The sequence below is a fragment of the Lichenostomus cassidix genome, chromosome 12 (assembly GCF_008360975.1).
Source record: "Lichenostomus cassidix isolate B80296 chromosome 12, HeHo_3.0, whole genome shotgun sequence".
Lineage (NCBI taxonomy): Eukaryota > Metazoa > Chordata > Aves > Passeriformes > Meliphagidae > Lichenostomus > Lichenostomus cassidix.
The window spans coordinates 18,844,882-18,865,927 of record NC_139493.1 but is presented as its reverse complement, the minus strand read 5'-3'; the positions used below and the strand labels follow the sequence as shown (position 1 = coordinate 18,865,927).

The window sequence follows — 21,046 nt, the reverse complement described above, 5'->3', positions numbered from 1 at the left end:
GCCTCTCCACTGTTTTTCCCCTGCCTTTTCCCACCTCTGCCTTTCCCCTCCCTGCCTTTTCCCCCTGCCTTTTCCCTGGTTTCCCCCTGCCTTTTCCCCCTGCCTTTTCCCCCTGCCTTTTCCCCCTGCCTTTTCCCCCTGCCTTTTCCCCCTGCCTTTTCCCCCTGCCTTTTCCCCCTGCCTTTTCCCCCTGCCTTTTCCCCCTGCCTTTTCCCCCTGCCTTTTCCCCCTGCCTTTTTCTGCCTTCCCATGCCTCTTCCCCTGCCTGCCTTTTTCCCTGCCTGCCTTTTCCCCTTGATGCCCTTTCCCACCTTTTCCCCCTGCCTCTCCACTGCTTTTTCCCTGCCTTTTCCCACCTCTGCCTTTTCCCACCTCTGCCTTTCCTCTCCTGCCTTTTCCCCTGCCTTTTCCCACCTTTCCCCTGCCTTTCTCCTGCCTCTCTGCAGTCTTCATTACATCAATTCTTCAGGCTTCCTGAAACTTTTCTCCACCCCCTTCCCTCTCGCCCAGGAACCATCTGTGAGCCTTCAGGTTCCCCTTCTCCGCAGTCACACAGATTTTAACCTTCCACAGACAGCTCTGAAGGCTGCTGCTGGGGTTTTTTGGAGCTGGGGTGCCTGTGCTGGGGGTTCCTGCCCTTTAGCTGCATCCCTGGAGCACACAGTGTCTGCCAGGCTTTTCTTCCCCTCTCCAGTCTCTCCTGGAGTTGGATGCAGCCGATGGGCAGCCCCTGGAGCAGTCACATTTTAATTGTGCCTCTGGCTCCGTGCCTTGCAGAGGGGAATTGGAAGCTGTCTGAGTTCCCTTTGATCGCTGTCCAAGCCTGAGTCACAGCAAGGGAGCCTGGCAGCCCCGTGGTGGCCTGGGGACATCGAGGAGGCTCTCAGAAGCTGCAGCTGGGAGGGTGCTGGAGGGGCCTCTGCTAAGGATCCCAAACTCTCCAGCCTTTTGGGGTGAGGGGGGATGCCCTTTATCGAAATGCCAAGAGCAGGCTGGCTTTGTTCCCCAGAAGGACTGGCATGTGCATGTCACTGCTGTCAGCTCCCAGGAAACACCAGCGTTTGCATTTCTTTAGGAATGTTTGTGAAAAATCAGCCAAGGAAGTTTCAAAGGGAATGGAAGAGAATACAGTGAGGGCTGAGGAGAAAATACGTGGTGAAGGTATTTTATTTAAACCTCCCAAATCAAAATGTTGGCTTGTTGCAGGTTGAAGGTTTATAGATGCCCCGAGTTGTCCAAAAAGCCAGAATGCTTTTCCAGCTGAAAATTTTAACTCCATCTATTTGTACAACTCCTTGCAATCCTTAATTGGTAATAGCTGTTGTATAAGGGGAGTGCTACCTAAGTTAAAAATAGGCCTGGGACTGCACTGACAACCCAAACCAGGCTGGCTCCAGCAGCCACATTTTCCTTTTGTCAAATGACCTACAAATGCAACATCCATCAGAACAGAAATGCTGTGAAATCCTGCTTTGGGACCATTTCATTGGCGTAGAAACTCCAGAAAAGGAGACAGACTGTGTTCCTCACCCTTGAAGGCTGCAGCAGGGCAGGCTCCCTGTGACAGGGGTGTCGTGCTGAGCTCAGCTCATCCCCCATGCCATGTGTGAGGGGATGCAGCCACCCAGAGCACGCAGATTTATCCAAAATCACAGCAGATCTGTGCCCTGGGTGCTGCTTTTCTCTGGGCTCCTCTCCCCACTCTCCTTACCATCCTGCAGGCTCTGCTGCCAAATGGGAATGAATCTCCAGAGGGGGGAGAGTAATGGAGTGTGAGACTCCAAATTAAGCCCTGCCTTTCTATTAATAGCATTTAAAAAGTAACACACCACCTACAACTTGTAAAGGAACCTCAGCTCCAGCGTTTTGAAATACGTAGAGTGATTTATGTCCCTCGTGGTAGCTTTGCCTGCAGCAGCTTTGTTTCCAGTGTGAAAATTAGAAAATAGATTAAAAGCCTCCAATTCCTTCAGAAATGGCCTCAAGCTGTGCCAGGGGAGGTTTAGGTTGGATATTAGGAAGAATTTCCTCACTGAAGGGGTGGTCAGGCATGGGAACAGTCTGTGAAGGCAGTGGTGGGGTCACCATCCCTGGAGGGATTTAGAAGAGGTCTGGATGTGGCATTTGGGGACATGGATCAATGGTGGCCTTGGCAGCACTGGGGAGTGGTTAGACTCAATGATCTTTGAGGGCTTTTCCACCCTAAATTATTTCAGTGATTCTTTTCTGCCTTTACTTCCCTACCCTCCCCCCCAACACTGGGTTTTTAAGGATTCCTAAGTGCTCCCCATCACACAGTGTTGCTCTGAGTTCCCTTAGGAATCCAAAACACTGGGAGAATCCCATTGTTTTTCCTAAAATGGGTGGCATGTGCTCGGCAGTGGCCAGAATGAGGGCTTTGACAAACTTGGTTTTTTCCCAGCGTTTTTGTGATATTGATTGTTCCAGTTGTTTTCCCTGCTCCTGTGTCCAGTCAGCAGAACACAACCTGGGTGTCTGCCTTGGCTGCCTCGGTACAACCTCTCCTTCATCAGCATTTGCAGCCAGAGCTGCCCTGCAGCCCCAGCAGCTGAGCAGAGCCTTCCTGCTGACCCTGCAGTTCAGGGATACCAACCTGCACTGACTCCCGGTCTGCTCAGCTCCCAGCAGCCACAGCACCACCTCTGAATTAGTGCTTGTGGCTGTTTGCACTAAACATTTCTCCTAGAAGAGATGCAAAATGTTTTGTGAAGTTGAGAGTCGCTTTCCCTGTTTTACAGGCAGTGAAATGTAGGTCCAAGGTGTCTGGTGTGGTCACTTAATGTAGAAAAGTGGGAATAAATAGGAGAAACCTAAGAAAAATGTTACTTTCTGGTGCAGGGGCAGCACCCCATGATGGTGCTATTAATACATCCAATGGAGATAAAACTGTCACTTGGTGTCACAGAATCCCAGAGGGATTTGGGTTGGAAGGGACCTCAAAGCTCATCCAGTGGCAGCCTGCCACGGGCAGGGACACCTTCTGCTGTCCCAGGTTGCTCCAGCCTGGCCTTGGACACTGCCAGGGATCCAGGGGCAGCCCCAGCTTCTCTGGGTTTGTGCCAGGGCATCTCCACCCTCAGTGTCACCACCCTGCTGTCCTGGAGAGTCACAGTGCTGCTGGGTTTGGAACAGTGTCCTGAGGTGGGAAGAAATTTTGGAAGGAGGCAGAACTCCTCCTTGCACCTTCCTGTTGCTAGTTGGGAGGACTCAAGAGCTTTGTTTATGTGGGGCACTGCTGTGGGTCTGGACACCCTTGGCTGCAGAGGAGGAGAGCTGCTGGAGGTGCTTGCAAGCAGGACAGAGCTAATAAAGGTTTCCAGGGAGAAAAACTATCAGCAAATAAGTAAATCTGTGCGGGGAGTTGAGCAGGGCGGCTGGGTGGGTGCAGTGATGTGCTGTGAATGGAATCTGGTGTTTCATTGTGAAGGGAAGAGATAACTGCAGCTCTGCTCCACACCCAGAGCGGAGGAACAAGGCAGGCAGGCAGGCAGGCAGGCAGCAGAGCTCCAGAGCCCTCCTGAGCCCCCGGGCTGTGTGAGGGTGGGAGAGCGCTGGGGACTAGAGGTTGTGATCGATGGGAAAAAATGGAAAATGCACGTCCAAGGCAGACACGGCACCGAGTGGCCCCGCGGTGCTGGGGCTCATCCCGATTGTCCTGCAGGGAAAGCAAACAAGGCTTCAAAACAGTGAAATCACTTGATATGCAAATGCGAGCCTTGTTTGGGGCACGGTGATGTCACTGGGAGCACAGGGCAGGGCAGTAAACAGCCCAGACAAAAGGACCTCACTGTCTCACTGCTCCTGGAGAAGCTCCTCTGGTCCTGAATAGGGTTTTTCTGGCTACTCACGAATAGCTGATGTGCCCAGTTTCCCTTGGCCATCCCTTCTGTCCTCTCCTTGGTGGTGATACTCCAGAGGAGCTGTTTCTAGAGGAGGCAGCCCAGCGTGAGAGACAGAATCAGGTTTGATTGATCACAGGAATCAGCAGCTATTCCCTGGTGCTGCTGGCACATCCAGCCAGGCCCTGCCCTCCCCAGGCTTGAACATTCCCCTCAAACACCATCCCAAGGAGCTTTTCACAGCCATCCCTTCTTCGTATTTGCAGCAGAACAAACAGCACTTATTTACAGTGGAGACGTAATCACAGAACTGAGATAGGAGTCATATTAGCTCCTGATGTGATTGGCATAGTGTGCAGCAGTTTCTGGATGGGTATTAAATGAGATGTATTTCCCGCAGAATAACAATAATAATATAATGATGTAGTATTCCCTGCTTGCTTGGAGGAGAGCTACCTTGATTTGTCCAGGTCTCTTAGGGAATCTGTGGACAAACTCAGCTCAGGAGCTGAAATCCTCTCTAGGCTATTTAATAGTCTGGTTTTCGTGGGAAATTCAGCAGCAATGATTTAAAAACCAAAACAAATCAAAACCCAACCCCCCTGCAGCATCTCACCTCTGCCCCATGATGTGATCACATTATTTTAATTCCTTTGGTCACTGCTTGTGCAGAGTTTAGAAACGTGGATGAAGGTGGTGAAGAAAACACTGCTCTCTTGTAGATCTCATCCACTGAATCTATCTTTAGAGACAGATAAAAACACTATTCCTGCAGATGTTGGTGCTGTCAAAATATTGGGACTGCAGGGGAATCAAGGAGGGTTTAATCTAAATACATCAATTCCAGCGAAGCCTCAGGTCTGAGCTCAAAGAGAGGGAGCTGACACAGCTGAGGGTGCTGTTTGATACCTCAGTGCTGCACAGAAGAGAAACTACTACTTTTACACTCTTTATATAATGGGTTTATTTATGCCAAATGAAATTTTGCAAGTGCACAGGATACAAAAACCAGAAAATCTCTCCTGTAGGCACTTCATCTCTCAAATCAGGGAGTGAAGGAGAGGGACTGGGTTCTGCTGGGCTGCCTGAACTTACGTAGCTTTTTCCAGCAATGAAATGTATTTCAGTGATTATGTTAGGAACAGATGTATAAAAGTTTTCTAATATCATTTTCCTTCATGAAGCCAACTGATTTAAATGTGCAGTGTGCTGTGGAACTTGGTGTGACTTTTCCTAATGAGCCATCAATAGCTTGCTGCAGGAGCAATTATCAGAAACTCCCAAAGCAGAATATATTTCAAATAGTGGGAACAGTCACGAGATCCTGGCCAAAATGGCCTTAGAGAAAATGGAGTTATGCAACAGCAAATAGACAGTTAATCACAAAATTATTCTGCTCTGTGAAGAAACAACGTGAACTTGGTTTCTTGCTTAATTAAGTTTTATAATATAAACATGTATCTGATGTCTGTGGTGCAGAAGGGCTCCTGATAATGGTGCTGTTGACCTCTGCAGGGAAGGCAGTGTGGGCTGAGCAAAGGCTCAGGGAACTGCAATCTGTCAGAGCAACAAGCCTGACTTTCAGGGTGGTCTGGAGATGCCAGGGCAGCATTTCAAGGGCTCCTCTCTACAACAGCAGTAATACTCCTTTTCTCTGAGGTTGATGCCATGTGAGTGTGTGCTGGGGTTTAAATTCTGCTGAAACTTTTGGCAGTAAATGCTGTGTGTTTAAACTTATTCAGCACAGCAAAAGAATTCCATATGCATAATCCATAAGTTGGGGTTGGTTTGGGTTTTTGGTTTTGGCTTTTTTTTTTTTAGTTTTGGGTTTCTTTTTAAGCAGATCTTGCATTTTATTGTTGCCGTCATTTCCAGGCTGAGTGTCACAGCTGATACTCACCATTGAAAGCCAGGACTTCTTCGTAAGCCTTCAAATACAGCTTTGGAAAATGACTCATTACTTTTTTTGGCACCAAAAAGTTTATTACAGTACACAAAAAATTTTGCAAACAGCTGAGGACTCCTCCAGCCCGAGCCATTTGATGGAGTGTGTGCTGGGGGAGCATGTAGAGCTCTTGTAAGGGATTTTCTAGGGCAGTGTTACTGGGCTGGCAGGTTTTTTGGAAGTGAAATAAATGGGAATAACTTTCTGCAGGTGCTGCCTAGGTAGGGTTTTCTGACTTGGCAGCTTGGAGCAGTGAGTGTAACACGGAGCTTTCTGAACAGCCTCTAATAATCTCTTCTGGCTCGCAAATAATGTAAACACCGAATCTTATAAATCATGAAGAAAGGAGTAACCCGAGACTTCAGATGGGAAAGCTGCCTTCCCTCGGAGTTCACTTGAGTGGAGGTCGGAGGAATCACTTGGAAATCGTGAATCAGAGCTGGGCTGCTGCCTGAACCTGGGACTGCCTGTGCCTGTGCCGCTGAGCTGCCTTGTCCTGAGCTCCTCTGGAATCTTGTCCCTCTGCAGACGGCCAGGGGAGGTCATGAAGGGGGATGGCAGTGCCATGTGGAACCTGATGTGGAAGTACTGCATTTCTGTCAGGACGATCAGGTACGGGGGAATTTCTCAAACTCGGTTTCGTGGCTGAGGCTGAAGCTGCCTGTCCTGCTGTGGGATTCTGCTCCCGGCAGAGTTAATTCCCAGCAGCCTGGCAGTGTTGGGAGCTTGGATTCTTCCTCAGCCGTATACTGAACAAGCAAAAAAAACTTCAGGGTTTAACTACAGGCAAAAAATCTTCAAGGGAAGTGGAGTTTTCATGGTTTCAGAGTCTTGCAAATGCCTCTGTGTCATTTACAAGCAGGAGAAAGTAGGAATTTAGTGAATGAAAATTCAAAAATTCTTTTTTTTTTTCTGAGTACTTGCCTGTCATAATTTTCAGTTTGTCCTATCTGCCAAATCCAGAGGCTGAGCAGCTGTTCTTGGCATTCTGCAAGCATCACTTGCTTCAAACGGCGGGGAAAGGGGGTGAAAAGAAGGTGGCTTTTGGGGCAGGATCAAACTCTGGACTCAGTGCCTGCTGTCTCCAGGCTGCTGTGGAGCTGTGGTGCCACCTGGCAAACGCAGGGAGTGCAGGGCCAGGTGGGCTGTGGGTGCTGAGCGTGGCTGGGCACAGCCCGGGGGTGTTGGACACTGCTCTCTGCCAGGATTCCAGCAGAGCTCATTCCACGAGAGGAGCTGGTGAGAGAGACACTCGGGGGTTGTGCATCCTCACAGCGAATTTAAATGTATTTTAAATAGTTAGCCAGTGCCAGGCCGTGGTTTCTTGGTGGGACACGCTTGTGTGGGTTAAGTGGTGCCTTGGCTGTGCCAGCTCCCCCGGAGAGGTCATGTAATCGAAGTAATTACTGCATTTCACACTGCATAATTATTCTGGGCTGAGGAAATGGTTTAGAGAGCCTGAATTCCTGCATGGACTTGCATTACAAGCAGAGTGAGACTGTGGAAAGGTTTTTATCATCAGGGCACCTAAAGAAAGCTAAGAAGTCCCTTAATTCCCAGCAGAGCCAATATAATAGAAACTGGAAATAATCCCCAAGAGAGGATTCGATTAAGATAAAAGTAATTTTATTTATTCTGAGAGTTTAGAACCAGAAGCAGAGGGAAAGCCTGAAAGAACCACATTAGTGCAGGCTTTGCAGCCCAGATGTTCATCTCAACCTCAGTGCTGCTGGAACTGGCTGAGAAAAGTGCTGTGCAAAGCCCTCAGTCCTGAGAGTGGATGATCCTTCTAAGACTGAACTCTAAGTGTTCCTCAGAGGCCTTGGGTGGGGTGATTTTTCTGAAGTTTGACGTGCAAATGGTGATGTCCTGTAAACAGGCAGTTCTTTATTTCATCAGTGCCCTTACTGCTGTGCAGGGTAGGTTGAATATGAGCTGAGTTATTCACAGCAGGGCTTATTTATAGAGCTGGTGGTGGCTCTCACAGCCAGCGAAATGCAGAGTAACAAGAGGACTTTCAATGAATGTTTTTGGTTGTTTTGACAGATCCTATCTTTCTTTGGCAGTGACACCAATAAGCTAAAGCATATAAAAACCCCAAGTTTTCCTTTGTGGAAAAAGTTGTCTACCACCTTGGGTTGCTTTTCTGACACAATTCAGAGACCCTGAAGCTCTCCCCGTGTTTTGGGAGGCTCCAGCAACCACTGGGGCTCACATTTGTATACACCCAGTCCTTGTCCCTCTCTGCGTCTCCCCCCCTTCCTGGTAGACTCTGGAGCCCTTGCTGGAGGGTTCAGTCAGCCTAAACCTCCATGTGCTCCTGTCCCAGCAGTGAGGTTGGTGCTGCCCTGCCCTGCCCTGGTGGGAGCCTCTCTGCCCAGCCCAGTGCCACCACCCTGGGCACACCAGAGCCTCAGCCACACTGGCTGCTTGTCCTGCAGCCCTGATGAATGAGGGGATTTGTGCCTCGCTGAGAAAACAGCCCTGCTCCAAAAGGAAAATTGGGCCTTAGGGTTGATCTTGTTTCCATTGGACCGCAGCAGCTTTAAAAAAACATATTTGACTGAGTCTTTCATGCCTGCTGGAATTGGACTGCGTGGCTTGTGGGCAGAGCTGGTCCACATCCGTGTGTGTGTTTGAGTCTGCACCAGCAGACCCCAAACCTGGGGGGTCAGGGCTGTCTGCAGGGGGAAATCCGAGTGGAGAGGAGAATGCAGCAGTTTGTTTTTAGCCTAGGGGAGGTGTAGGTGCTGCTGGAATAAGCTCAGGAGAGAGCAGGACGCTGTGGTGTGGAAATACATTGCACTGCCTAAAAATAATGGTGCTTTTTTTCCTGCCGGGGGCTGTTGGCCAGCTCCTAAAGCACAATTGCAAAAGTTATAAAGATGAAGGGATTTCTTCACTGTTGTGCCAAAGCTGAGCTTGTTGCACTTAACATGAAACTTGTGTCCTTCCAGCGCTCCTTTCCCTGAGCCAGGGAAGCCTTGCTGGTGCCAGGGTTTTTCCCAAGGCACAGCAGGGGAGAATCCCAGAATGGTTTGGGTTGGAAGTGACCCTTAAAGCTCATCCCATTCTATCTTCTGCCACGGGCAGGGACACCTTCCATTATCCCAGGCTGCTCCAAGCCCTGTCCAGCCTGGCCTTGGACACTTCCAGGGATCCAGCTTCTCGGGGCAAGGTCACCGTGAGGGGCTGTGGCACTGAAAAGCAGTGCTCTCCTCTGCTGGGGAGTCTCCACTTGTGATATTTGCAGGTGGAAAACTTCCCCAAAATCAGTCAGCAAAGCCCGGAGGCAGAACTGGAGAAAGCATCAATCGTCACTTATTTCTGCTAAAGTTCCATTTCAGTGACGCACCATGAATGGGGGATAAGCAAATGCACCGTTAGGAAATTGTTTGTCAATATGTTCAGGCTGGCCATTGTATTGATAGAGTCTGGCAGTTTTCAGGCAGAGGAGCTCGTGTTGGAGAAGGCTGGGAGCAGATCCTGGAGGGGAAGGACTTGTCCCTTGGGGATGTCCCTGTGCCAGCCAGCTCCAAGCTGGGGTTGGTGGCTGGAGCCTGGAGCCATCTGAATCAGCACATCTCAGCCCGCAGAGGGTAAATTACGGGGTTTACAGCCATGTCACACATAGTTTTCAGCTTGCATCTGAAAGTTCCAGTGGAGGAAAACAGTCAATGGTTACTTCTTAGTGTTCCACACATCTGGAAAAAAGTAAGAATTAGTCCTCAGTCTGAGCTCTCGGGGAGTTTCTTCCCTTATTTTCCTTCTGCTACAAACATTTTCCATTTTGGTTCGGTCATACTTTATTTTTAGTTGTCAGCTTTGGCTTTTTTTTTTTTTTTTTCTGAAGACTGATGGAACAATGCAGTGATTTCATCGAGGAAAACCAACCCACTGGGCAGTGAAAGGGCTTTGGTGGCATTTGGTGCAGCTGCTGGAGCTGGGCTGGTCGGGATGGAGGGATGGGCGTGGAAGCTTGGGGCACAGAAGGGCAGTTTGGTGGGCAGACTGTTCATCAATGCTCTGAGCACCCAGACTGCTCTCAATTCCCTGGGGATCAGTGCAGTAGGGTGGGCTGGGCATGGTTTGCTCTGGAGTTCATGGGCAAAGAGCAGCAGCCAACATGGGACCAGAGGTAATGGGGTAGAGAATCAGATATTCCATTTATGCCTGCCAGTTTTCACCTGAAATGGCAACTGCAACACCCACCTCAGCTGCTCCTTCTGGCACCTCCAGGGTTAATGTTCGTGCAGCTTATCTGGATAAGGAGAATATCTGTTAGGTATTGTTACAGTGGGAAGCAATAGAGCAGAGTGGGCATTTCATTAAGATCAGACATTAACAACGTGATTTTGCTATAGCTATTTCGTGCCTTTAACACTAATGAGAATTACTAAAAATTCACTTCTAGGATTAAAAAGAAAAAAAAACCAACCAAAACCAGATATATCCATATTTATCTCCACAATATTTTTGTATTCTGTGTGGGTTTCTTTGTCATCTGCACTTGAGAAGCTACGAGACAAAGCCAAATGCAAGTCATTGTTACTCATCCCAGGGCTTTAATCCTCACACTTGCATGGCTTTCTGGAGGCTTTATTCCTGTGTTTGAATGTGGTAGAGCTGTGAGGATCCCCGAGCTGTTCCTCTGGCTGGGAGCTGGGCTCAGAGTGGCAGTGCCAGCAGCCCCACACTGCTCCAGGAATGTCCAGTGCACTCTCAGTGCCAGTGGAACACATCATGGCGAGGCTGGGATGAACTTGGTGCCCTCAGTTCTGTGAGTGTGTCCTGTGCATTTTGCACGCCAGAGTGAGTTATTTGAGTGTCTCCCCGCTGTGCCTGCTCTGTGCACAGGAAGGTGGACAGGGAATCACCGTGGCATTAATCCATCTGAGCTCGCTCTACCTGGAGCAGCTTGTTCAATGGGGAATTACATTGCTTGGTTCTGCTTTGAATTGTTATTTTTAAAAAGTCGTTTAGCTGCCTTTAAATGCTGCTAGTGTTCAGCTGGGGCGGGTTGGTGCTTCCACGGCTGGCTTATTTCAATCTGATTGCTCATGGAAATGAGGGGGTTGTGGTTGGAGTTCAGTGAGCTTTGACTGGTGAAGGTTACAGCCCTCTCAGAGCAGAGGGCCACGGCCTCATCAGCTCCTTCTGCCTTTTTTTTGTTAGGAGCACTCATTAAAATGCTCCTACTTAGTACTTCTGTGTGCTCTTTCTGTCCTGCACTCTGTGTTATGGATAAAAGCTCCAAGTGCACAGGCAGGGGCTATGAGAGCCAGCAGGTGATCACAGTGTAATCCTGGCTGGAGGGCTGGTGTGAAGAACCAGAGTTTGCAATATTTGCAGATATTGAGCTGTTTCTCCACACAGAACACTGGAGGTGAGGGTGGCTGCCCTGCAGTGCTCAGGGACTGTCAGCACAGCAGTGCTGCTGCTCCTGTGGACTCTCCTGGGGGTTTTGGACAGGTCAGGTAATTGCAGGAGATGTTCTGCAGCAGGGAGGTTGGGCTGGACGACCCTCCGTGGTCCATAGTCAATCCATGGCTCTGGGAATGTGGCAGGGATGCAGCAGGGTGAGGGCTGGAGCTGCCTTTAGTCACTGCCCACAGCAGCTTCATTTTCAGTTTCGTTGTTTCATTGAAAGGCTGAGTGTGCTGAGCCGTTCAGGTATGACAGGACCTGAAGCCAGCTTAGAGAAGTAGCTAAAAATTGAATCAACTTCCAGCACCCTTTTGAGTTTTAATGTCTTTGCATTCAAATTATTGCATCGATGGTTTGCTCAAAGTTTGTTTGGGCTGAGAGCAGCCCTGGCTCAGACCCTGCTGAGGATCTGTCCTTGCAGGCTGCAGGGTCTGATGACATGAACTGAAACCTTAGAACTCAGAAACCTAATCCAGGGCGGTCCAGAGAAGTTAACAGCCTGTTTTATTATTTATTTACACAGACCTTTCAAAAGAGCTTGCTGGAGCAGAACCATGGGTTGCTGAGCTGGTAGAGTTGTTTGTCTGGTGGCAGAAGAGTTTCATTATATTCAAGGGAGCATTTTGTACTTTAATGCTTGCTGGAGGTGAGGCATATGATAAAAATATATGTGGCAGCTTTTTGAGCAGAATTAGTCTGAGGTTTGTGCTGCTTCCACTGCTGCTGCTGCTGTGCCTTGTCCCCTGAGACAGACCTGGAAATTGGCATTCAGGCTTTGCTCTGAAAGGGTGCTGATGTTGCTCTTCAATTACTCAATTGTTTGTATTTTTGATATTTTTTAACTCCTGAAGTAGCCTTTCAGCCTGGGTCTTTTTATCCAAAGAAATAAATTATATGAGAGCATTCCCTGCTTGTCGGTTTGAACAGAATTATCTTCTAGTGGACTGTAAAGTAAATTAGGTGGGGAGAACATAAAGCTCTGAGCTTATCTGGTTTTAACAAGATCATGCATTTTCCAGAAGGAGTCAGATGACGTTTTAGGAATTGGTAAGTACTGATCAATGCAAAGCTTGTGAATCATGTCATTAACATCTGTGCTGGGGATTGATCATAGTATGAAAATGGGGGGTGTGAAATGATTTTAAGGAAAAAGGCTTCTGCTTAAACGCCTGGTGTTTTATTCCTTTCCTAATAGGAATTAATTTTGCTATACAAGTATAAATTCTAATTCTTGCCGTGTTTTTGCTGTCCTCCATGCAATATCTGCCTATTAATAATTTTCTTTGACAGTAATCATAAAACCAGCAGGAATTCATGCAGTAAGCAAAGTGTCACACGTTCAGTCATCTTTAGCAGAGACAATAATTCATGGCTATAATTAACTGCCTGACAGGTATCGAGTGACTGAGGCGTTTGAAGTGGGATTGGGTTGTTGGGGGTTTCCTGTGCTCACCATGCTGGGGGGTGGCAGAGCTCTTTAATTAGGCTCTCGTGACAACTGCAGGGACAAATAAATTCAAATCAAATCAAAGCTCATCACGTTTGTATTTTCTGGCTGGTTAATGAAACTTCAGCGGAGCTGGAGGTGGGCAAGGCACAGCCTGAGCTGCTGCACTGGTGCAGCATTTCCATGTTGAGTGTGCTTGGTGCAGAGCTGCAGGCTGATCAATTAGCAATTAAATATGCTCCTGAGTTAGTCACACCTGCCTTGGCCTTCTGGAAAAGTCTCAGCAACGTGCATGGCATTTTGCATTCAATGAATTCTCATTAGCTTGTGATATCAGAGCAGGGAATGAGATTCCTGCAGGGCATCAGGGGCTGCTTTCATGGTCTAATGGGGCCAGTTCTGTGCAGGGGAGCAGCATGGCTGGGAATTCCACAGGGGAATTACACCCTGACATGGAGCATTCTGGTTCAGCTCACCCAAAAGCCATTTATTTTCACATAAATTGGTTTCCTAACAGGGGAGTCCTCTTGGACTTTCCCACACGATCTGGAGAACTGGATCCCAGCCACACTTTTGTCACCACTCGCTTTCCTGAGTGCCACTGCCCTGTGTTTGGATGTCAAGAAAAGCCATCCTTCCCAGCAGATCTTGGAAATCAGGATTCCCTAGGATTTAAGGTTTAAGAAATTAGGATTTAAGAAATTGGAACGCTTAGGTTGAGCTGAGGCAGCATGTGGCCCTGCAGGAGCTGTGACAGCCTGAGTGCTGAGGTACAGCCTGGGCTTCTTGAGCTTCTGTGACAGGGCAGGGGCTGATGCTGCCCTCCCACCTGCAGCCTGAAGCCTTCTGGTGCTGGAGCAAGAGGCATTCCCAGAGCTCTGGGCAGGACCTGTGAGAAGGGCAGAGCACAGAGCCAGTGTGGGCTGGGGTGGAGGGAAATGTGACCTTTGTGCTGCTCAGGACCCTCTGGAATGTGTTCCAAGCCTTGTGGATAACCTGTTTCCCTGTTCAAAGGACTCTGTGGTTGCAGTCTCTCTGCTGCCCACAGCCCTGGACGAGGATCTCTTTGTCTCCTGTGTTTTGAAGGTTTGTCCCAGCTCTGACCATGGAATGATTCCCTGGCTCCCTTTCCTCTGGTCAGGTCAGTGCTGCACAGGCAGGAGGTGTTTCTGAACAACCTCTCCTTGCAAGGTGTCCCTGCCCAGGGCAGGGGCTGAACGAGATGAGACTGAAGGTCCTTCCAGCCCAGCCCTTGTGGCTCTGTGAGGCTGGGAAATGATTCCCTGATTATCTCTGAGTCCAGCTGGGCTCCCGTGGCCAAGGCAGTGCTGGGCTGCATCCAGGCAGCTTCAGAGGGAGCTGTGGGAAGGAGCTGCTGAGCTTCTCATGCCTCTGGGAGGATAAAAGGCACCTTTGTGCTTTGCCTTGGATGCTCTTATCTAAGAGCAAGCCCTGCTTGCCTTTGGGAAGAAGGGCACAGAAGCAATAGCTATTGGCAGATCCAGTTCTAAAAAAGCCTTTATAAAAGCCTTCAAAACAGCCCCCATGCTGCCATTGTGGGGGTTTATTATGCTCCTAAGAAATGGGAGCTGATTTAACAGAAGTTTCACAATGAAAGTAGGAGATAATATTTGTTACATTGCATATTTTTAGTCTTGCGTGTTCAGCTTAGGGTTAAAGCTCAATTCCAATTTGCCTGGAGCTGTTGGGTGTCCACAAAAGCCCTGCAGATCTGGAACTGCTGCAGGGATTCTGCACAGGTACTTCTGTACTTTTATCAGCAGGTGTTTGTGTGGCTTAATCCTCTTCCATGTTTAAATCAGCAAGAATGAACTGTTCCACCAAATCGATGAGATTGGGGCAGATGAATCCATTCAGTAGCTTATTATCTGTTTGAAATTATCTCCTGATATTTCAAAATGAGTGAAAACTAGGCACACTTCTTAATCTGGCTATTGAGGAGAGCTTAACCCTGCTGCTGTAGTAGGCACAGAGCCCTGAATTTAAGCACTTTTCCACCAAGAGCCTTGGAGTGCTCAGCTGTGGGGCTTTCCTGGCCATCTGCACAAAGGCCTGATGATTGAATTTCACTGTCTGTCGATTTTCAAGTTAATGTAACAAACACTTGTGGAGGAAAGGGGCCATCGAATGGAGATAAATACTTGACTTCTTTCCCGACGTCCAGCGTTAATTCCTTAAAAACAAACACATGGAAAAGAGCACAGACTTTAAAGCCAACCTCTTGAAAAACTTCTGAGTTCTTTATCCTTTTTCCAGGCTCTGGAACCACTGCATTTTGTAGGTTATTCCACCTGCACGTTGTAAGTACTTGAGCAGATTTGTTACTCAGATGATTGAGTCTTGCACAGTAGCTCAAATCCAGCTCTAAAGGGAGACTAATCCCTTTAATGCCTATCTTGTGGGGACAGGCACAGTGTTGGTGTTCCCTGGGATAACAAAGGGGTGGGGAGTGGAAAATGATGCTAGAAAGGCTGGAAATGACACTTGGTGAGTGCCTTTTGTGCTCCTGCTGTGCTGCCCTGCATCCTCTCATCCAGCTGCCCAACACTTGGGTTTGTGACTGTAACAATCCATTTCAGAGATAACGAAAAGAATCCCCAGAAGAATCCATGGTGAACACGAGCTGGCAGGGCCATTTCCTCCAAAACAGGGAAACAGTGGGGCTTTGATAGAAATTGGGAGGGGAATCCATTAAATGTGCTGTGTGTGCCCTTTGAAACAACAATGGAGAGAGGTGTTCATCTCTCAAATATCGCAAAGATATCCAGAATTAAAATCCTACATCTGCAGTGCTCCAGGCCAGGTTGGACAGGGTTTGGAGCAACCTGGCCCAGTGGAAGGTGTCCCTTCCCATGGCAGGGGGTTGGAATGAGTTGGGCTTTCAGGTTCTTTCCCACCCAAAGCAGTCTGGGATTCTGTGGTTCCTTATTAACACAAGCCCCAGTGCTGTTCAGAGAGGACTCAAACATTAAATAGCAGCAGGCATGTGGCAATTCATCTGCTTCTTTAAACAAAAAATACCCAAAAAAGAACAAAAAACCCAAGCAAAGAAAAACCACATACAAAACCCCCCTTTTGCAAGTTATTTCTATATCTGATACTCTATATTTCATAGTATCTATTCAGCTGTTAAAGGAGCTTTACAGGCTTAAAGTGTTTTGTATCAATATTTGATCATTTCCTCTGACTTTAAAGAAAAGTTAGTGTATTTCAGGCACTTAAGAGCCTTAGGGGAAAGCTCTGAGCACCCCGGGACAGCTACTTGAGTGGTCAATGTTGTGAAGCTGCTTTGAGGAGGAGAAATCCCCCTGGTTTGTGTTTTAAGTACACTGAGGGGTCAGTGGTTTGGTGGTGGGGTTTGTTAATTGAGTAGTTCACATAATCACAGCAGGAAACCTGGAGATGAGGGCTGACAAAGCCTTTAACACATGGAGCCTTGAAGCCTTAGGACAGTAATTTTATAGACATTTTCATCTGATTGCTGGTGGCTGCAAAGCACCTGAATTCAGGGTCTGAGGGTGTGGAGTCTCCTGGACTCTCTGGTTTGCCACAGTAATTCTGGGGCAGTGTGAAGATGAGCTTTCCGCAATGCAAACAAGTAAGTTCAGCAGAGGAGAAGACAACCTTTCATGACTTTGTGACTCTTTTAGGAGATGACAGAGCACTGCTCCCACTCTCCTTCCCTCCTGTCCCACCCTGCAGGCTGTGAGGTGCTGCCCTGCTCTGTCCTGCTGCCTGCTCAGAGCCATTAACTCCCAGGGCTCTCTGGCTCTCATTTTTTGAGAGCTGAGGTCAGGCATGTGCTCCTTGCTCCTCCATGCCACTGCCTAATGATGCCATTAATAAGAGAATGTGCCCCTAATTTTTCAGGGAAGAGCAGGAAAGAAGCTGCTGATGTCCTTGGGGTTCTGATGTCCAAACGTGTCTCAAACAGATGGACTGCTAAGAAAACAGGAGCCCTGCAAGGAAGTCTCAGCCTTTTCCACCACTGTCCCTAATTTGTCATGTCTATCAAAGCCCAGAAGATGAATTTCACTGTGTCTAACTCTGCTGAGAGGGAAGGGAGGGAAACATTTTGTCCAAGCAGTCGGTGTTCATTAAAAAGGGAGATGAACTTTGCTCAGTGCTTTAAAAAATGGCCTTAAAATCTGGTCCCAGTCTGTGCTAGTCATGCATTCTTCATAACTTTCCTTTCAAAAAGCTTTTAAAACTCCTCAGCACAGGGCTAGGGTGTGCTCAGGGTTGTGAAATTATCTTTGCAGACCTTGGGATTTTTTTCCAATGGTAATTTCAGAGCTCATATGTCAACAAAGCCGTGTACGAAATTATCATTTCCCTCTGGACTTTTCAAATCTGTATCTCCAGGGAAAATCTAGGGACCACATGACATCAGCTCTGAATATATGAATAAGAATGAAATGTGGCATTTGTTAAAATCCTTTTGTCGCAGAAACATCCTATTTTTCTGACTAAGTGCTGTGTCGACGTTACATCACACTGACTAGAGATGTTTCTGGGTATCAGCTGGGCTGACAAGCTTTAAAAATACCTGGAATCCTCCTCTTGGCATTAAAATCCACCAACATTTGCTAAAGTAATTACTTCTGTTGAATGAATCTGTGGCGTGCCTGGGGAATTTGCTGCTGCTGAAGCTTTTTCCCCTCCAACCTACGTGTCACAAAATAATGCCTTGCAGAGGCTGCAAAAGGCTTAATATAATCAGCTCACATGCAAATAAATATAACTGTGCTGATTCTTGACTGGCAGACAGGCTCTGGAAGAGTCTCAAACTAAGGCGTGTGGTTCTTTGGCAAATATTTTTCAAGTGTTTCCTCCTCCTTAAGCTGGAGATCCTTCTAATTAAGCAGCTAAGGCAACAAATGCTGTTCAGCTGAGGGTCAGCTGAGGGGTGCAGATCCCAGATGGTTGATATCAGGACATGACTTATCTACCAGAGAGCTTCAAATGGTCCTGGGATTTTTTTTTATCCTTTCCCTTCACCCTTCCGGTATTAAGGCAATTTGTTATATTCCTATCAAATATTTATCTGGTTTGTCTATTGACTTTTCCTAAGGATTACTGAGCTGGGAGGGAGGTTTGCCCAGAGCATGGGTTCTGCTGCTTGTGAGCTGCTTTGTTCAGCCTCCCCTTCCTATCAGTTCCTATAACTGGAGTTTCCAAGGGTGCCTTGGAAAAGAACAGGACTAAAAGGCACACGATGAGGAGAAAGAGGGATGATGTTAATATTTACTTTTACAGTTTCTCTGGGTAGTTAAAGCCTGTGTGTTTTTAGAGGCTGATCAATATAAATTTGAAACAGTTTTGATGTTCACAGCCTGGCTGTGAAGTTTATAATCACTGGTAGCTACATAAAAATACAGCAATGTAGCCTCTGGTTTGGGGTTATTGTTTTGTTATATGCTACAGTTAAACAGCCTGGGAATGTTCCAGGCCAGGTCAGACAGGGCTTGGAACACCCTGGGATAGTGGGAGGTGTCCCTGCCATGGCAGGGGGGGAACAAGATGACTTTTAAGGTCCCTTCAACCCAAACCAGTCTGGAATTCTGTGACTGTGATCATGGATGTGGTGATGTGTTGGTTTAATTGTGTATTTTTTAAGTAGTCTTCACTACTGGTGAGTGAATTTTTTCCTGGAGATGAGGACTTGGATTTCTAATTGCTGGTCTTTAGAGCCTTTCTGAGTTTTGGAATGGCAGGAGTTTCCCTTGGTTCCATTTCCCCACACTCTGTTGTTCAGGCATTGACATACAAGCAGTAAGCAAGTCAGATTCTGAACTCTGCCAAGTCTGGCAAGAAGGTCTGGACAGAAGTTGGGTGTTGCATTATTGCTCCTCTGCAATCTATGTCACATTGTATAAAAAATACCATCAGAGGTCAAACTGAAGGTATTCCCAAACTGGGATGAGTATTCAAAATACCTCCAAAACTTCAGATTCAAACTCGAAGTTAGTTTAGAAATTGAGTTAATGTTTTGGAGAAGTGCTGGTTTAGATGTTTTGTGGGTTTGTGTTGGAAAGGTGCAATATTCTGCTTTGGCACGGAGAAAAAATGTCAAACACAAAAAAGGGGAAAAAAATCTCAACCAAAAAAAAAAAAAAATCAACCAATCCACACTTTCAAAGCTGCAACTTGCATAAACCTGCATGAATTTCCTTGGCTTGAAGATTTCTGCCAAGGCTGGAAGGTTCTGCTGGGACATTTGCAGAGGCTCTGTGACAGTCTGTCTATGCTGTTTGTATCTGCACATGGAATTAGGAGCAGGGAGGAGTTTTCCTCCTGACAGCTGCTGGGATCACTCTTCTGTTGGATCCATCTCTAAATAAATCTGCAACTGACATGAGATTTATATGAACAAAAATGCAATATATAAGGGACTGCTTTGGTGCCATTGGCAGTCAGTGGGGAGACTCTCACTAACTCAACAAGGATTTCACATTTGCCCTCAGGAGACAACCAATGAACCTGGAAAAGTATACAAAGTGTTCCCTTAAACTGATGGCTTTAGGAATAATTCAGCTTCTTACAGTTTTCAGTTATCTTTATTTTCAAAAATAAAGCAATAAAATATTTCTTCTATGAGGCTGTGAGTTGGTGAGATGGTCTGTTCTGAGTGCAGAACTGGGCAGGGACCACCAGAAACAAACTGGGCTGCCCAAAGCTGAAGGAATTGGTTTAACAGGATGTGTAGAAAATCCTCTTTATTGTCTGCAGGTAACAATTTCTACTCATTTGGCTACTTTTGTGGTGTTGCTTTTCTGCTGGTTTTGCCATGTCTCTTTCAGCTTTACACTCCCCAGGTTTGGCTTCAGTGAAATGTGTGCTGCAGCAGGGTGCTAACCCAGAGAAGCATTCCTTGGGTGATCATTCCAAGGGAAAGCTTTTCCAGCTTTTTCTCTGCACCCTCTCATTGTGTCTGTGTGGCTCAGGGCAGGAGCACAGCAGACCAGATCCCTCGGAAAGCTGCTTAAGCAATTGGATTTGGGATGTGCTGAATGCCTCGGCAAACCTCAAAGCTGGAGGCTCTAATGGAGAGAAAACCTCATTTTGTGCAGTATTGCTTAACTCCCCTAAGGAGGTTTAGGAGCAGATCCTCAGCCCCTGAAAGCTCTGTGCCCTGGAGATCTCCCAGACCTGGGCTGGGAGGGGAAAGGTGGCTCTGAGGAAACTCCTTGGCCTGGCAAAAAACTGTATGTTCAAAGAGATGATAACTCCAAGGATGGGGTAGCACAAATGCATAGACCTATATAAAAATACATGCAAATATATAATATATGTACTCTGTATTATATATAAAAATAAATATATATACCTGTATAAGGTAGGCCACAAAAATAGATGTTCTGTTGCATATTTAAGGAGTTCACTGCCTGTGAAGAGCTGTTCAGCAGTGAGGCTGATGAGCTCTGTGTCTGGGTGAAGAGCACTGGGCTGTGTTTTTCCTCCCAAGTACATCCTCAGCTTTATAAAATCAGCACCCTGTGCAATTCCAGGTGCTGCCAGCTGAGTTCCCTCTCCCTCCACAGCTTCCTGAGGCTGTGGGGTCACTCCTCTGCCTAATGGAATGGTGCCCTGGCCAAGCACCTTGCTAAAGCCCTCAGCACAGGTGGCTGATAATCTGTTTTAATTATAGTTAACGTGCTTAATTTCTGGAGTGATGTTTAAAGCTGCCAGGCAGCTCCAAAGAGCTTCCCAGCTCTGCCTTCCTAGCCTGTCTGCAGTCACACAGCCTCCAGCTTGCAGGCTTTTAAATTATTTACCTAAAATTGGCTTTGAAGGAAGAATTAAAAATAAAAAAAATAAAAGAAATTGAAGTTTGAATGTGTTAAGAACTCGATAGAGGAATGGACTGGAAATAAGAGCTCTCGTAGGAGCAGTTTGGCTTCTGCTGATCTGCAGGGTGAGTTTTGGAAATCTTGTTGGTTTTTATTCCCCCCCTCAGTTTCTCCCTGTCCCCCATCCCTGTTTTCCCTTTCAAAAACCAGGCAACTCCATTTATTTGGCATTTTCAGTGCCTTTTGCAGTGATCAGCCCTGGCAGCAGGTGAGCAGAGTGCTGTGAATTGATAAAACCCTTCCCAGAAGGGTCCTGCTGCATGGGGTCAGCTGCTCTGCACACCATGCCTCCTGCTTTGGCCTGGGTTTGCTGTTTGGGGTTTTTAATTTGGCTGTAGAAACAAAAGCCGTGCATGTGTTTAACCCTGTGATTGCTGTGGTAGCAGGGGAGCTGCCTGGGCAGCTGCTGAAGCACTCCATCATTTTCATATCAGCCAAACCCTGCTCCCCTCACAGCAATCTGTCTTCCAGCCGAAATTAAAGCCAGTTTGAG

General features: G+C 47.3%; 1 protein-coding gene across 16 annotated transcripts in view; it reads left to right on the top strand.

The window, feature by feature from the left end:
• IQSEC1 (IQ motif and Sec7 domain ArfGEF 1) overlaps nucleotides 1–21,046 on the top strand; it is a 322,066-nt gene that overhangs the window by 187,453 nt on the left and 113,567 nt on the right. Inside the window, exon 1 of one of the 16 annotated variants that reach the window (XM_085073115.1) lies at nucleotides 5,925–6,417. The exons of the other annotated variants lie outside the window; for them this stretch is intronic. Coding sequence (XP_084929241.1) covers nucleotides 6,350–6,417 — 68 coding nt within the window. The 5' untranslated portion in view covers nucleotides 5,925–6,349. Of the gene's footprint in view, nucleotides 1–5,924; nucleotides 6,418–21,046 lie in introns of those variants that run through there. 16 annotated transcript variants of the gene reach the window in all.